Source organism: Zeus faber (assembly GCF_960531495.2).
Source record: "Zeus faber genome assembly, chromosome: 12".
Lineage (NCBI taxonomy): Eukaryota > Metazoa > Chordata > Actinopteri > Zeiformes > Zeidae > Zeus > Zeus faber.
The window spans coordinates 10345610-10362342 of record NC_137196.1 but is presented as its reverse complement, the minus strand read 5'-3'; the positions used below and the strand labels follow the sequence as shown (position 1 = coordinate 10362342).

The window sequence follows — 16733 nt, the reverse complement described above, 5'->3', positions numbered from 1 at the left end:
TTACAAGAAACTGGTTGGATCTGTGCGAATAATACCTCTGGTGACTAAGATGCTGGCCCGTTCTTTTTTTTTTAATTCTTCACTTATGCATTAATGATTAGATAAGGAGGTAGAAGGCAGGGCACGGCGTCAAATTCCTACCAACCAACTGTCCAAATATTATCCAGTGGAAATCTGTTTTGCCATTCGGGCAGGCCAGTCCAAAGGTATTGTTTAAGTTTATTATTCATGTGCTGGTGGGATAATACTTCTCTGGGCTCTTCAGTGGACAAACATTCAACCTTTGCATACACATAAGATTCACACGCTAGTTTACGTCTAAAATGACATTTGTAAACATTTTTGATTCACGGACCAGCGGCGCTCAGAACACTTCACAACAGCGCGCACACACAGTACCAGGGAATAAGGAATCACTTAAATATCAGCACCTTGAAATACAGTAAATACTTGAGTCGTCACTGAGCCACAACAACACAGTACAACCAGGAAAACAAAGCGATGAACGCACATGTTTTTTCTTCTTTTTGGAGAGGCCAACCGACCCGGTCCCTGAAGACCGAAGGCAGGGTTTGTCTGTTCAGCTCGGGCAGCTTTCCAAGCGGCGGACCCATGGTCACGTGTTTCCTCGGCCTGTATTTTCCACTTCCTGGTAGTCATGGTAGCAGCAGGAAAAATCAGCAGCGGCCGGAGAACAGGTGTAGTTTAAAATAGAAAACAGAAAAAAAAAAAAACAATACAAACCCAACCCCAAACCAAAATCTGGTTTAGTTATGGGGTTGTCTCTGCCTCTTTAATGGGGATTCCAGTTCAGCGGTCAACCGGTATTGGCCTGACTGGAGCGCATATCTTACGCAGCGCGACTGTCACATCGCGACTCCGAAACATTCCTCAAACTCTTCCCCCGAAGACCAAAGACAGCTGGTCGATGGAGAGCCACTCGCGTTCCCTCCCACAAGGCACGGCAGGGCAGACATACTATAGAGGTTTTTCCATAAAGCCAATGTCACTCTTGGCTCGCTCGCCTCTTCTCCAGCTTGAGCTTGAGCTCCTCGTTGAGCGCTGCGGAGACACAGGACAAGAAGAGCGGGAGACTGTCGAAAAAAGCAAAGTCAAGAGAACTGGGAAAAACGCGGCGAGACACTCACTCTGCGCTAGGGGCGAGGGGGAGAGGATGAGCCGCCGCATGGGGTTGGTGGGCGACGATGGCACCGGCGAGGTGAGGATCCGGCGGTCGGGGGCGGGAGACCTGGATAGGGGTTTACCGGACCACCGATCTGGACACACAGGTGGACGCGAAAGAGTTGTTTTCACTTATGTTTATCTGTATTTCTATGTGTTTGCGTGGGCTGGTTTTGAGACCAGGATACCTTGTTTGGGGGGAAGGGCGGGGGCCTTTGGCAGAGGGCTGGACGGCGCCGTGTGGAGCATCCTCTCTCCGTTCTCGTCGTTGGAGGAAACGTAGGCTGAGGACGACAGAAGCGGGTCCGGTACGGTCACCAGAGAACAGCGGTAATACGTACACGGGCGGTTAAAAGGTGAAAAGGGTCAGATGCACACTCACTAATGTTCTCTTCGTAGGGCTCCTCCAGCAGGAAAGGCTGGAGCGTCCCCGCGGTCTTCGCTACCAAAGCGTCTATGACCTCGTGGAGTGAAGCGCAGGGGATCTGGAGGGGAAAAGATGGCGAGTGTTAAGATGCTTCCAACGGTTTATCTCATCCTGTTCCCAGCGTGTGTATATGTTTACTCACTGGGTTTTCCACATCGATGACATAGCCTCCCTGCTCCCGTTGGGTCACACGGTAGTGTCGGAAAACTGACCTAGAAGGAGAAAGGAGAAAGTAGTATTGTGAAACACATATATATATATATATATATATTTATATATATATTTATTTATTTCAGTGTGGGGGAACCTATTGAGCGAGTTAAAACGTATACTAGCCCGGAGGGTCGGCGTTACCCGTTCAGGTCCTGCCGGGTGGTGACGGCCAGGGAGCATCCGTCCCTGCCCGGGCGGAGCAGCATGTTGCCACAGTCCGGGTGTCTCTCCAACAGGACTTCGGCCTCTGTACGGGACACTGGACGGAAACACCTGCAAGGGAGGAAGCCACGTCATGTGGCAACACACACTGCCTTATTTTGTCACGCCCCCCAACTGGGATCCGTACTCACGCCGGGATCTCTCCCACCAGGGGCACGGACAGCGGCGACGGTGGGGCGCGGGTGGGCGTGCGCGCTCTCCGCCTGGACCGCTCCTTGTCCACCACCTCCCGCAGCATCTGCAGCTGGCCGGGCAGCAGCGTGAGGCAGGCCGGGACGTTGAGCTGCAAGCACAGCGTCCGGTGTGGGTGGGTGGATTGGTGGGGTTGGATGGGTGGGGCTTTCTGCTTTGGCGCCGACAATACTGAAGGCTGGTTGGTTGTGTGAGGTGCGTGGTCATTTACTTACATCTATGACGGAGTAAAGGAAGCCTTTCCACAGCTCCCTCGATTCCAAGTTCGGGGCCTGAAAAAGAAAAAGGAAAACGATGTCAGCAACAGTTTGCGAAACTAAAAGTCTGTGGGTTGAGTCTTAATCTTGAAACGTGAACTCTCCTGATCTCAGGCCCCTTGTGTCCGGGACAGGCAAGTGTAAAAGTTTATGGCTATTATTTGTTGACATTTAAAAGTAGGTTCATTTACCCAGCCAAGACATCACTACATCAAGATAATGTTTGATAAAATGCAACAATTCCACAATACTGAGGCCTCCTTTTGAGTGGAATACAGATGACTTATTATATTTTACTCCAATATAGTACCAATATATCAAAAGATCCCTAAATTACTATTGGCCATATAAGGTACAGATGGTCGTCTACGGTACAGCCCCGATGTGTGTGCCTTCAATGACTCACTGTGAGTTTGGTCTCTCCATCCTTCATGCGCAGGATGAGTCTGGCCGCCTCCAGGTTCCGATCTCGGCTGCAGTCGTCTTTTAAGGACACAAACCCGCTCAGGTCCAACCTCTCCACATACTGGACACAACACATGGACATAAACAGACCTGGAGTTTCAGCGGCAATGGCTGAATAGAAAATGAGTACCGCGGTCCAAACTCACATGGGTGTCCTTCGCATTGTTGAAAAAGAAGAGTGCATTCCCACACAAGCAGGTCCACAGACGCCTGGATGCCTGTGATGAGAACATACAAAGTGCCCCCAAAGTCATAAGCAAAGAAAAATATGAAGATTATGATGAACAGTGTGTTGTTCTGCACGCGTGTATGTGTGTGTGTGTGTGTGTGTGTGTGTGTTTTACATCTATCATGCATAAGCTCATTTTCTTTGTCTCCTGGAGATCCCCTGTCCCAGGAGAATGATATGGGAGCCGGACCTCAGCTGGTTCCCAGTCTGTGACCATCAGCATCACATGCAATATCCTGCACCTGAGGCAGCCTGGCCGGGCCAATTAGACTGAAAGTGTCCCAGTAATAGAGGGGGCTGCCTCATTTATTTTAGTGCTCTATTCATGCATGACACCCACACGCCTTGCTAGATAGCCCAGAATATCTATTATCTAGGGCCTCTAATGCTTAAAAATGTAACGCAATAACTTTGCGTCTGTGCGAAACATTTTTCACACATATAATTATGTTCTCGGCTTTAATAAAGTTTTTGCACATGCGTGCATTTTTTCCTTTATGCATATTGCATCTGATACTTATTTAATTACAATAACTATATTTAGAATGGTGCCCATAATATTAGACGCTCCAATGACATGCACGCTTCTATTTTGTCAACATCAGCCGTGACTCATTCGTTGATACATGTGGCCATTTGATGTACATGCAATGTGCAATCCGCAAGATAATAGGAAGATAATAATAATAATAATATTTATAATCACGATGATAACAGTACAACAAATGAAAATTATGATAATAAAAATCTATCCAGCACTCTCGCTCGCCTCGCCCATTCGGACACCACCGCGAAGTTGACAGCTCCGTGTCGCCGCGGAACAGGGTGGGCTTGGCGTCTAGACTCTTCCCCACGCGCCGAAACGCCGTGACACTTCCACGCCGCCCATCCTACCTTCTCTTTGGGTCCCCGCTTCTCCAGGTAGCCCTCGTAGTAGCACGGCGGGAGCTGCGCCCGCGATCCGCCCGGGCCCGGGCGCTGCTGGACGGCTGCGACCGCCATGAGTCTCCCTGGCTGGGCACCGAGCGAGGAGACAAAGGGGCGCTCCGTGATCCTGGGTGACACGCCTTCCCGTGAAAATAACCCCACAGCTGTAACCCACCCACCCACCCACCCACCCTCGCTCGCCGGCACTGTCACGTAGAGGCAGTGCGCTCATTAAACATGTGGTAAAGAGTGAGATCACTAATGGAGTGTTTTGGTGGATCGATGATTAATGGAGTAAATGAATGGATGAGTGATGGGTGTGGGTACTGTAGTGGGAGCCGCGTCATGAATATGCAGGAGTGTTTTGATATGTCACTGATAACATGGACATGTTTATTATGGAATCAAATTAAACAACAGCATGGGACACAAAACATTTTTCCGTTCTATTTATTTTAAAGACAAAATAAACATTTACATCAACGTTATAATAATACATTTCGGGTTACACATGATGCATTCATAATAAGAGATAATCCCTACATCCTGCAGATAATCTCGGATAATCCTGTTTTTATTCATCCCACCGTGTCACAGTTACAAAAGTAAGACATAGCGTACATTAAAGGTTTTTTAGTGAAGACACATGTGGGGGCATAAAACGTGTCCCCTGAAAATCCCGTTTTGGTTCAGCGTATTAAAATAACGCTGTAATAGCCAAATAATACTTCCTTCACAGACATAGCATCTAGGGTTCTGGCTTTTGATACGATACACATACAAATCAGACACGAAAGTGTCAAAAAACAAAGTCAAATGAACACGTCAGCCGCAGCTTCTGGGATTAGCCCTTTGTTTCCACAACATCATTTGTCATCAATGTTCTACGAGGCGTGTGATAGCACAACCTGAGCCCCCTCGGAGCCCCCACCCCCGACTCCCCTCGGAGCCCCCTCGGCCTCTCATTTAGTCTGTTCCACATCTGGTCGCCACCTCGGCCCTGTGACTCAGCACGGACCCCCGAGGCCATTCGTCTAACGACACAACACAACACAAGCAGACATAGTGTTAGAAGCATGCATACAATGGGTAAAATGAAAAGAGTTCCCCCACCATCAGCCTGGGAATGAGGTTGGTGCAAAAGGGCCACCGTGGGATCATACCAGGGGGGTAAAGAATGAAAGAGGGGCAGGTGGTAAATAAAGATGAGCGGGGGGGAGGGCATAATCCTGTGCTGTCCGTCCCCCCACTGAAAAGGCCTGTCTGTTCCACTTCCCCGCTCCGAAGGAGAGGAGTGCCAATAAGGGGACAGCCAAAGGAGAAAGTTGTCATGTTTTAGTGTGTGAACAGAGTGGGTCTTCACAGTTTGCCCTTTAATAGGCTTAAACCAAACTCAACCCGGAGACAGTGGCTGGGGCCTGCGCACAATGGGATGGAGATAAGACTTTTCCCATTACGCAGAAGCCTGGTTTCAGCTCCTACAACAGTTTGTTGAATCTCCCCCCCATCATAGAACACCAAAGAAATGTTAGCACTGATAATAAAATAATAAATGTGTAATTCTAATCTATAACAGCATTTTTGAAAATTGTTCACAATTTAAGGATAGACAACGGCGTAAAAGCCACTGATCAACGTTGGTCAGTGGCACCGCCAGCGGCCTCACAAATAAGGTTGCGAAAACAGCAATCGAGGGCTGTGTTTTAAAGGCTTTCGCATCATTTTACACAGGGGGGGAAAAAAAAATAAAAAATCGATTTTCATTTGTGGTGAATATAAGGTGGGATGTCTTTGAATACAGCCGTTTCAGTGCTTGAAAACAGGTCAGATCTGCGGTGGAATGTATTGGCACAAGGCACATTTAGATTCAATACAAGATCAGAACTGCTGCTCCTCACAGGTTTGTGCAGTGATTTTTGGCGCGCACACACACACACACACACACACACACACACACACACACACACACACACACACACACACACACACACACACACACACACACACACACACACACACACACACACACACACACAGTAAACTAATAGCGACCATAGACCATGATACCACGAATTGGCAAATTTCAGGAACGATTCTTTGCCGCCCTCCACAGGCGGGTTTGAATAAGACAACAACTACCGAGGAAAGCTTGACTCCGCTTGCCGCTAGAGGGCAGCCGAGGATACTAGTTAAAACAAGCGGCCACCACATCCATTCTGCCATTACCAGAGCCTCAAGTGACACAGACAGGTCAGGGGGGAGGGGGTATGTTTTGTAGTGAATAGTAAAAAAAGATAAAAAATAAAACAGAACAATACAGGCAAAAATTACCCATACCACACAAAAACGACAAATGTAGTGTCATTTTGGGTTTAGACCTTGTTCACGGGCACCATTGAGAGGTGTAGTGTGGAATGTGCAAAGGTGTGAAAACATTAGTAATAAAAACACCCGAGGTGGGACACAAGTACCAAAGTACCAAAAAACTGGAACCGATCAACAATGTGTTTGTTTTAAATCCCGCTCGCATAGTGACTGACTCCATCTTCGTACCAGTGACATGGCTGAAAGCCGTCATAATCTTAACGGAGGTATTTGATATTAAAAAAAAAAAAAAAAAAAAAAAAGATTTGTTTTTCTATCGCCGCCATCCTCCCCATCCACTTGCCCCCACGCCCCCATGACTATGGCGGCGCTACAGCGGCACCACCACCTCCACGTAGTTGTTGGGGAAGTATCCCGACTGGTCGCGCAGGGTTCCCTCGTACCAGTTGTCGTCAATTTTGTTGGTCAAGGTGATGATGTCACCCTCGCGGAAGCCCAGCTCGCCCTCGTTCTCCGGGTCAAAGTCGTACAGGGCCTTGCAGCTGGGTGCTAGAGGAGAAAGGGAGATGTGGAGAGGGGGAAAAAAAACAGCACATCAACTGGGGACATTTTGTGCAGTGGCAGGAGGGATTAGGCAGCAGATAAAGAATGAAAAGGTGGCAGGGGGTTGACAGGTAGAAATGCCCTTTAACAAGATTAGTACATTCTCGCTTCGCCGGGTTGAATTCGCAGGAAGTATTGTCGTCGAAGGTGTGTGTTACTGGCGTGTTTTCCAGAAGGTCGTCATACAGGAGAGGCGACTGAGAGTTAGTGACTGATTCAGTTATAAAAGGAGGATCTATAGATGGGGACCGACAACATGTTTTTATTTAATTCCTATACCATAACCTTAAGGTTAATTAGTAAACACATTCAATCAGGGAAGATTGTTTTAATTGGTTTAAGGTTTCCAGAGCCGTGTCCACTCCCCCTCTTTAGCTCAGGACCTGATGGACCGGAGGACAACAGGATTAGTGGACCCCCGTAAACACCTTTTTAAAACACTCGCCTTCCTTTAATACAAACTAAAGCCCATGGAGCCTGTGCTATCATCTCCGTTTGGTGCACTCACTCGCTCTGCTCTTGATGGAGGTCCTATGGAAGGACGGACCTGGACGATAGCATTTAGATCACAGGAGAAAAAGACATGAGAATAGGAAGTTGCGATATACTGAAAACGCATGTCCACACTGACATTTCATACCGGCAGAGTAAGATGGAGCGTTTGCCAGGGCGGCTGAGTATCCTCCGTTGGAAGGCTCCGGCTCTCCATAGTCGTAGGTGGGTTTACGGGTGTGTTCACGCCTCGGACGAGACTGGGCGTCAGCCACCCTGCATCAGCGGGAATATGAACACAGAACGTCCGACGTTCAAATGAAAAAATAAATGAATTTGAGTTTAAGTTTGAACTCAATTTAGGACCATTTTTTAATTATGAAAATAAGAGCTTTTTCCATTTAATATTTACAATATAAAGAAAAAAAGGCAATTTGTTGTCATTTTGGTATTTTGTAAACACAATGTGGAGACATTCAAATTAGAAAACAAACAATCTTTCAAATCAGCGTAGGTTCCAACTCAATTTACGACAACCTTTTGTATGACAAAAAGAACCAAATAAGAACCCCTCCTCTGTTTGATATGTACAATATTAACAAAAATGCAATTTATGGATTTATTTTGTTGTACGGGGCAAAGGAAACCGGGACAGTTAGAACATTTATTTTATTTTGAGACCCAAAGTCGTTCAAAAATGTGTATTTTTCAGGGAGCGGAAAAGTCGCCCCTGTGTTTATTCAGTCACTTTAGTGAGAGGCGAACAATTCCATAGCCTTAAAAATAGAATTTCCAACTTTTAAATACATATTTAGGCCTTCTTTTTTGCTAAAGGTGTTCTCTTTCCTGCTTTTCAAAGGGGCACAAGTGGTCGCTCTATCAACCACTGATGCCCGCGTGCGCCCCCCCCCCCCCCCACGCCAAATAGTCGAATATTCGCATTGAAACAGCCGAATCCAATTAGACAACATTCTGAGCCCGGCACAGCCCACTGGAAAAATCCAGTGTCTGGTTTATGTTGACCTATTTATAGCTTTTTCATTTAATATTTCTGTCTAAACAACCAAGCCCTGTGGTCTGTGCTGTGAGGGTTTTCTTTACAGTGAGGATCATGAGAAGGTGTTTTCTTCACAGTTTTGTTCTGCACTGACCGATCTCGGAGCGTGTCAGACAGCTCCTCGAGGATCTGCGCTGCCTGCTGGTGGTACTGCAGCTGCGACTTCACCAGAGATACCAGCTGCGTGACCTGCTCCACCTGCTGGCATGCCCACAGAAAAATATAACCTTTTAAAAACCTGACAAAACGGGATCAAAACGCAAATCAAAACACCATCTGCTCACAAATGTCGCCCACGGCACCTCATAATTGCATTCGTCTCCCATGGTCACTTTTGCTTCGGCGCGAGAGCTCCGGAGTGCCGGTGCGCTCGGCCAGCCGTGAACAAAAGTCAATATGCAACAGAACAGGTTCGACTAGTTTGCAAACACCAAGTGGAAAACAGCCTTGTCACCTGAGAGATACCGCACACACTGACGTTATGCAACCTTTAAAGTACCGGCCAGAGAGGGACACACCGTTAATGAATGCCACAACGCTCCTGCTCTTAGCAAAGAATAATTCAATGGCTTGGCACCCGCCTTTAAATGGCACCTGTAGAGCTGAGCCGAGTTCTGACATTTACATTTTACCCCCCCCCCCAAAGGTGAAGTCTGTGTCTGGCATTTGCGTAAAAATACTGGATGCATCAGTCATCAGCTTTAAGATCTCCGGTTGCCAAGTACTGAATGAAGTAATGAGTAGCGACACTACAATTTTTTCGGCCTAATATTTTTTAAGGCCCATAGCCTGTGTGGGCGTGGCTCACATCTGTCTCCAGCAGGTTGTGCATGGATCCCTCGGCCAGCTCCTTGGATTCGTGGAACTTCTCCAGGGCCTGTCTGAGTTCCTCGTCTGGGATCTTCCCCTGACGCTTCTTCTTGTAGTCATAGTCCAAACGACGTCCCTCCAACTTCTTCAGCTGGTGCTAAAGAGATGGAGAATAACATGGATGTTATTCCCATTTGTTGATCATTTTGTGTGACAACTGTTAAGATGCTGGACAGTTTACAGTATTTAAACTTCAATTTGTGAGTCTTAATTCTGTCCATTTTACCTGGATGTCCTTGATGTCCTTGTCAGCGATGGCCTGCAGCGGGTCAATAAAGTTCTGCTTGACATCGATATCCAGAGAGTCCTTGGCCTCGGCCAGCCTCCTCATCGACTCTCCGACATCTATTAGCGCCCCACCTGTAGGCGCGCGCACACACACACACACACACAGGTGTTGCATGTTAATGATGGCGCATTAGCACAGTCAGGAAAGTGATGACACATACCCCCCCCCCCCTCCACATGTGACATTAGCAGGTCTTGTGTCCAGATGCCCATTAGCAGGATTCTCTCTCTCTCCCTCTCCCCCTCCTCGCCGACAGGTTTTTGGAGATCACTGAAGAAAGTCCCAGATCAGAGGAAAATAATTACGCGTTCCCATAAGTGAGAGTGTGTGGTGTGAACTGCACACAACGTGATCCGACTGCTCGCCGAGCGCTCGCAGATGGCTTGCAGATGCCGGCCAGATATCAAGCAGGTTTAATATCTGGTGATGTCGGGATTAAGTCGGGAGTGATGCAATGAGCGGAAGCCAATGACAGCAGACACGGAGTGTGTGTGTGTGTGTGTGTGTGGAAATATACCTATTTCTAGGTTTTTTATATATTTCATATTTAAATTCAGCTTTTATTCATTTATCATTTTTATACAGTTATCAAGAATCGAATAAAAAAAATGATCCTATCCCGCGCATGGTATCTCGTCATTTCCTTCTTTGTTTTTCGTAACAAAACGTAGTTTGGAGACCCAACATTACTACTCGTTCGGGTGAAAGATCTTGTAATGTGTGACCCCCTGTCACTGATCAGTCATGTAGTGTGAAACCACAACAACTTCAATATTCCTGATCACAAGACAGAAAGTTGTGTAGTGTTAACAGTACAACGATCTGACCACTTTGAAAGTCGTGTAGTGTGTGCATGGCATTAGCCCTCCATTATTCTATGGATTTTTTTCCTTTGCAGATTGATATTTACAATAACAATACATTTTGATCTCTGGCTGCCCAAAAAACATGCTTACTTGTAATGTTGCATTTTAATTATATTGTTAATGTCCCCTTGGGGTCAAATGTGTCTATCACCAATTTGGATGAAACCATTTAATAGAGTAAAAAAAAAAAAAAAAGAAGATATTAACAAATACATTTCAACTTTGTATAAAAAAGAAAAACACATTGAAATGGAAGTATGTACAGAAACCTAAACAAATAAATAGAATCACCACTCCTCAACCAAAGAGACAAGCTAATTCGACCACATAAACTTTTAAAAGTATCTATCTACACTGCTGCATGGGCTGTATGAAGTATTTGTGCCATTGATTTATACAGTATGTGTCACCTGACCACATAATAGTAATATGGCTTTAATAATTGCATTATATAGAAAAACTTTTATGAACTATTCCAAGGTGTCCCTTCGCACGTGAGTTCTAAAGAACTTTAGAAGATGAATAAAACAATTGACATTTCCTATTGCTGTGCTATCAACAAACCAGGACCTGACATGGCTGCTAAATGGAACATGACCATTTCCTGTGGTGGGACCATTAAGATTTAGTCTTAAACCTAGTACTTAATACCTTATTACCCCCCCCATTTTACCCATGTTTCGCTCAAAACTTCTAGCTTTTATCCCATCTTATCATCCATATGGCCCCATTTATCGCTCCTACACTGTTTCTTGACCTGTAGTTCACCATCCCTCCGCTCTTCTCTTACCAAAGTCGGTAGAGTCGCTCATCTCCTGCCCGTACTTGGTCATGCTCTCTCCCAGGAGGCCCTCGGGCTGGGGGTAGCCCAGGCTCCTCGCCTGCCCGCGGATTTTGGACACCGTGTTGAGCATGGTGAGCTTGGCTCTGAACGCCGGATTGGGCTGGAGGTACTCAGTGGTTTTAGAGATCAGCTCCAGCACAGCTTTGCTGGTGACATCTGCTCTCTGGTCGCATAGAAAGAGAGAAATACATAATAAACATGAATGACCCCTGCAGACAAATATTTAATGGACGTTCAAATTACTGGCACATGTATATTAACCCTCACCCTCTCCAGGTCCCTGAAGTCCTCATCTAGTTTGGTTCCCTCGGCACCACCAACCTTTTCACTCACCCTCTGGGGATACAGAAGGTAAAAATAAAGCAGTATTAACAAAGTATAACGACTGAAGTAAGATGTGTGCTCAACATTTTCTCCATCCTGTTTGACATTGAAAAACTGGTCCAGTGAAACGCCAAGGTGTTATTTTTCTGTAAAATGTTGCATAGCCTGGATAAACCAGTTCTAAAACTCTATGGCAGGGCAGTTTTTCACTTTCCTCAGTACTGACGGTTCCGTCTTCCCCTAGATGGAATTCCCTGCTTTCCACTGATAGAAGCAGTTCCATCAGGTCAGTGAAAATATGCTGCAGTTTCCTACACCACAACCCAAGTCAAGGAAACCAGTGCTCAACTTGCATCCTAAGCTTCCCTTTAGTTTCACAAACAGGAACAAACAAATACACTCTTTTGCTCACAAATAACACCCGTGGCGTACGCATTCCAAGCCTCTGACGCAGACACCAAGACAAAGTTCCCGTTTGTTGTGCTGGCTGACAAAATGGCGTCTCTCACTGAAAAAGTATGTGTTCCCTGCTTCCTTGACTTTGAAAAGTTGTCAGCTCCACACTGTGAAAAACCCCTGCGAACAGACACAGCCAATTGATTGTCCTAGTTTATAGAAACAGGCTGGGTTACATTATTTTGAAGAGGGGAAACCCTAAACATGTGTCACTATGGTCTGGGCAACTGTTGGGCTGCAAGATGTGTCAAAGGCTCAGCCATTGCATCGCTTAATCGTGACTAATAGACAGCTGTATTACGCAGGGCATTAACTCAAATGAAGATTTAAAAGATATTGACAAAGCATAATCTATGCAGCTATGTTCCCCACAAACACAAACTTAGTGTGTGTGTGGGGGGGGGGGGGCAAGATCTGACCTCACAAAAGGACAAATTCATTTTTTCCATTCCCAGTCTTAGTTCCATATACAATCACACCTTTAGATACAATTTGCTATGGATGAGGTGGAGTTGAGGGGGCAAGTGCCAAGGTATTGTATGCAGAATATAGCACTGGGTTTGGTCTCGACAGGTCTTAAAATAACTTGTCAATATTAAATACAATGAACAAATGTTGGCTGGCAGTTGGCTTAGAATAAGACAGCTACAAGGAGCTGGTTTACTCCAGGAAGACTTTCTGGTAGAGGAGTGGGTGAAGACTCTCCTCTATCAGAAAGCCTTCCTGGGGTAAACCTGCTCCTTGTAGCTGTCTGCTCTGCTTATTTTTTTAAATCTTGTTTTTATTCTCGTTTCACACTTTATTATTAGACCAATCACATTGGTAATGCTCCTGGTTTTTGCAACAGATTGGCCTTCAACTTGTTTTGACATGATGCAATACTTTTTTGTCTTGTGTGCACTAACATGGCAAAACCCATAACTCCAGCTATGCACTTACCCTAAAGCAAGGCTACTGGAGTTCAGTGTCACTGAGTTGCGCTGCGCTTCTGAATAACAAAGAACCTGCTGAACCGCAAGTGAAGGCAAGAAAACTGGTCATGCAATGCCAGGTCAGTCAAAACAAGTTGCAAAACGGCCCCAAAATAATACCCCTTTCCCACTCGATTCCCGCCTGGGGCGCTGTTGGCACCGTGCTCCGGCAGGTTATCTCCCAAATAGGAGCCTTTCTGTGTGGAGTTTGCATGTTCTCCCCGTGCTCACATGGGGTTTTCTCCACCTCACGTCAGTAAGGACCCCCACCAAAAACATGCACCCATCATCGTCTGACCAGCGATGGACACTTATCACCTGGTCCCCGGGCGCGTCCACGTATGCTGCCCACTGCTCCTGGCTGTGCCCCCGGAGGAAGGACAAGCCAGGATGGGTCAAATGCAGAGGATCCATTTCACCGGCCACCATCAAAGCATGTGCATGTGTGTGTGTGTGTGCAAGCATGTGTTGTAGTGTGGTGTGTTGCGTGACGAATAAAGACTGTTTCTTCTTTCTTTCTTTCTCTGCGCCAAAAACCCTGTAACACCACTAACATCAGACATTTGTCATCAGTGGGAAAGCTAACACCTGGGTTTCAGTCCCAGGGCAAATGACCCTGAAATAGACACCGGTTTTTAATTCGGCTCCATCTCTGATCGGCTCTGATGTAAACAGGACATCCTGGATGACCCGCTAATTTTGGCCCCTTTACCGATGCAATGCTACGCGCGTTGAAATTCCAGCCATTAAAGCATTAGACAGGAATATCCGTGTATCATTCGATCATTTCATATCCATTTAGAATCCCAAATCATATTAATGTAAATAATTAGTAAATTACTCTTTTCCCGGCATGGGGGGCCATGAAATGTTTTGAGTGTGGGGACCACAGCGGTAAACCCCCGCCCTCATCGCCAGTCTCCGAGCCACTCCAGCATGGCCACAAGCCGGTCCCTGAACCAGAGCGTCTGCGCTCCCCGCCACGAAACTACTGGTACTGTCACTGCGCATTGGGAGCTGTGTGGGTGGATACTCCATGCTACTTCTAGTGTAGCGTTGGGTCGTTCACGAACAATCAAATTCTTTTGAACGGCTCTTTTGTAGGAATAAAGGGAACGGCGTCTCGCTGGGTGATGAGCTGTTTTTTCCCCCCCAATTTCTACAGTTGTATGCCATTGTTTAAGTTGCTGTCTCCTCTACAGTTTTTTTCCCTCCATCACAATGGAACCATGACTTTTCCGATGTGTTTGTGACATCAAACATGACACACCAGAAAATAACAACAATTCTCCAGGCAATGGGAATGGGTGTCAATCGCAATGGGTGTCAATCGCTTATTTTTAGCGGGTTTTTTAAAAAAAAAACAGGTAATTGCGGCCTGCAGTGATTGGCTGGCTTGTAGCTGCTGCAGTAGTGGGCCAATCACACGTTACATTCAATCGAAGAACGCTTGTGATGATTGGCTGCGAGGAAAACCATAGAAAGTCATTTTTTTCTTGATCTGGGTACAAAAAGGATCTAATGCAGGAATCATTTGACTGGAGAAGTTTTGATACTACTTTGTATTGCATTATTTTGGTTGATACCTTAAAAAAGGTATTGAGTACCAACACCCAGCCCTATGTATTATTGATGCCTTTTTCTTGATTTTTCTGACGAAACAGATTCATTCCTTCAGCTAGGCTTGGAGACCTAGAATCTGGTTTGGGTGCAATGGTGGCATAACAAAGATTCCAATCCTCAGACTGAAGCACACGCCCTGTGCACAAGTAATGTCTCTTTGCTCAGTGATATTGCTAAAGGAATGGTAGGGATCATGAAAACATTTGCCAAACATTTTGTAGGCCATATCTTCATGAACGCGATTATTCCCGGTGCTAGGTTTTTGATTCCATAATAATTTGGCCCTATTTTTTTCGTCAGTAAACAAAATGTAACTCACAATCAAGAGAGACATACTTAATCCCATTGTAACCATCGAGTAAAAAACAATGTATATTTGGTGGTTTAAATGGTTTAAAGTACAACAATTTCACCTCAGAGCGGCTCAGGCAGTACTTAACCGATTCAAGAAGTGTATTAAGTAGGCCTATCTTGAAGATATACTGAATAGGCATTGAAAATCGGATTCTTCCTCACTCTTAGAACTTATATTCATAGGGGTTTTGAACTTTCCACACAAACCAGGAATGTTTAGTCAACATTTGTAATGAATCCCGCTGTAGTATCTATAGTCCTGCTAATAGAAAATGAAAACAAACGAGTGCTCATGGATTGTTAAAGGCAAATGGATAGAGGAGACATTGTACAAACTACCTTAATTGTGTGCAATTTCACTAGCACCTTATATATAGCAGCATTGTGGAAGTAAAATTTAGGGAGCACATAATTCAAAAGCAAAGTTTAATCTATTAATGTGCTAAAACCTACGTGTTACCATGACAACTCAACTCCAGCAAGGTATCTCCGCACTACTTTAGCATTAGCTTGCTTACAACTGGTATTATTTTAAACACGTATTAACTCTAAGCATTCAGCCTAGCATTCAAAGGTGATTGAAAGTGTTTTAAAAGTGAACACACACATCCTACTTTCTCACTAACTTTTAAAACTTCCGCGGGAAGCTAATGCTAACCGTCGCTAGCTCGTTTAGCCGAGCTGCTATTTGTCCGAGTTGATGGGAGCCGCGTTTCTTACCTGGCTCGCCTTGTAAAACTGCTTCTTAAGTCCCGCAACAGACATCTTGCACCCGTGTTACTGTCGTTTCAATGTTGGGATATTTGCCCGCGGGACCATTCGTGACTTTAAACGTTGTTTTGTCAACAAAAAAATAATAATCAAACAAAGCCTTCTCCGCACACGTCCACAGCCTTGGAGAGCAGAACTTGCCAGGTAGCCGCTTCTCCAGTGGCGGTGACGCAAGATCGGCGAACGACCCGCTCTCGGCGAACGGATCTTTTGAACGACTCAGGAATCGGCAACGGATCGGCGCAAGCGAGTGAATCTCCGACTCACAAATTGAAAATGATCACTCCGGAGTAAATCGAAAGGTCACTGCAGGACAAGGCCCAGCCATTTACACTTTAAATGCAACAACGTAAATAATATTAATAGAGAATGCAGCTAAAATAACGTATGGGTTCTGTTTGCATCCTTCCGCATTCAAAAAAAACAAAAAACAATTGAAGGCGTAATTAGATGAGTCCTGTGGGAATTCCACTCACAGCTGACGAGCCGACCGACTTTTCTGGCTCTTTTCCTCCCTCGCTCGCCCGCTTTTTATGTTGAATCGAAGGGGCGACGGGTCGGAACATTGAACGACTCTTTTTAATGAGTCCCTCGTCAAGAACCGAATCAGAAGAAATAATGCAACCTCTCATCACGATTTTCCATGTGTTGGTTCCATCCCTCAGATAAACTGGGACACACACACACACACACACACACTTCTATATTATGATCATGTGTTTGGCTTATTAATTGGAAAAGTAAAACTGTTTCTCCCATCAAGAAAGAAAACTT

The 16733-nt window shown here is 45.6% G+C and overlaps 2 protein-coding genes across 2 annotated transcripts; both read right to left on the bottom strand.

The window, feature by feature from the left end:
* Window positions 1–1006: 1006 nt before the first annotated feature.
* On the bottom strand, window positions 1007–4213 carry stap2a (signal transducing adaptor family member 2a; the record flags this gene model as incomplete). Its single annotated transcript, XM_080011320.1, has 11 exons — window positions 4082–4213; window positions 3105–3176; window positions 2900–3019; window positions 2452–2508; window positions 2176–2327; window positions 1964–2095; window positions 1752–1821; window positions 1565–1667; window positions 1371–1466; window positions 1149–1277; window positions 1007–1062 (listed from the first exon to the last, which is right to left on the bottom strand). Exons 1-11 carry the CDS (start codon window positions 4187–4189, stop codon window positions 1007–1009), a joined length of 1095 nt encoding a protein of 364 aa, XP_079867446.1. The 5' UTR covers window positions 4190–4213.
* A 798-nt stretch (window positions 4214–5011) lies between these two features.
* Window positions 5012–16090, bottom strand: LOC307238376 (endophilin-A2-like). Its single transcript, XM_080011315.1, has 8 exons — window positions 15909–16090; window positions 11728–11796; window positions 11407–11623; window positions 9688–9821; window positions 9400–9558; window positions 8686–8792; window positions 7683–7810; window positions 5012–6988 (listed from the first exon to the last, which is right to left on the bottom strand). Exons 1-8 carry the CDS (start codon window positions 15951–15953, stop codon window positions 6810–6812), a joined length of 1038 nt encoding a protein of 345 aa, XP_079867441.1. The 5' UTR covers window positions 15954–16090; the 3' UTR covers window positions 5012–6809.
* Window positions 16091–16733: the final 643 nt, after the last annotated feature.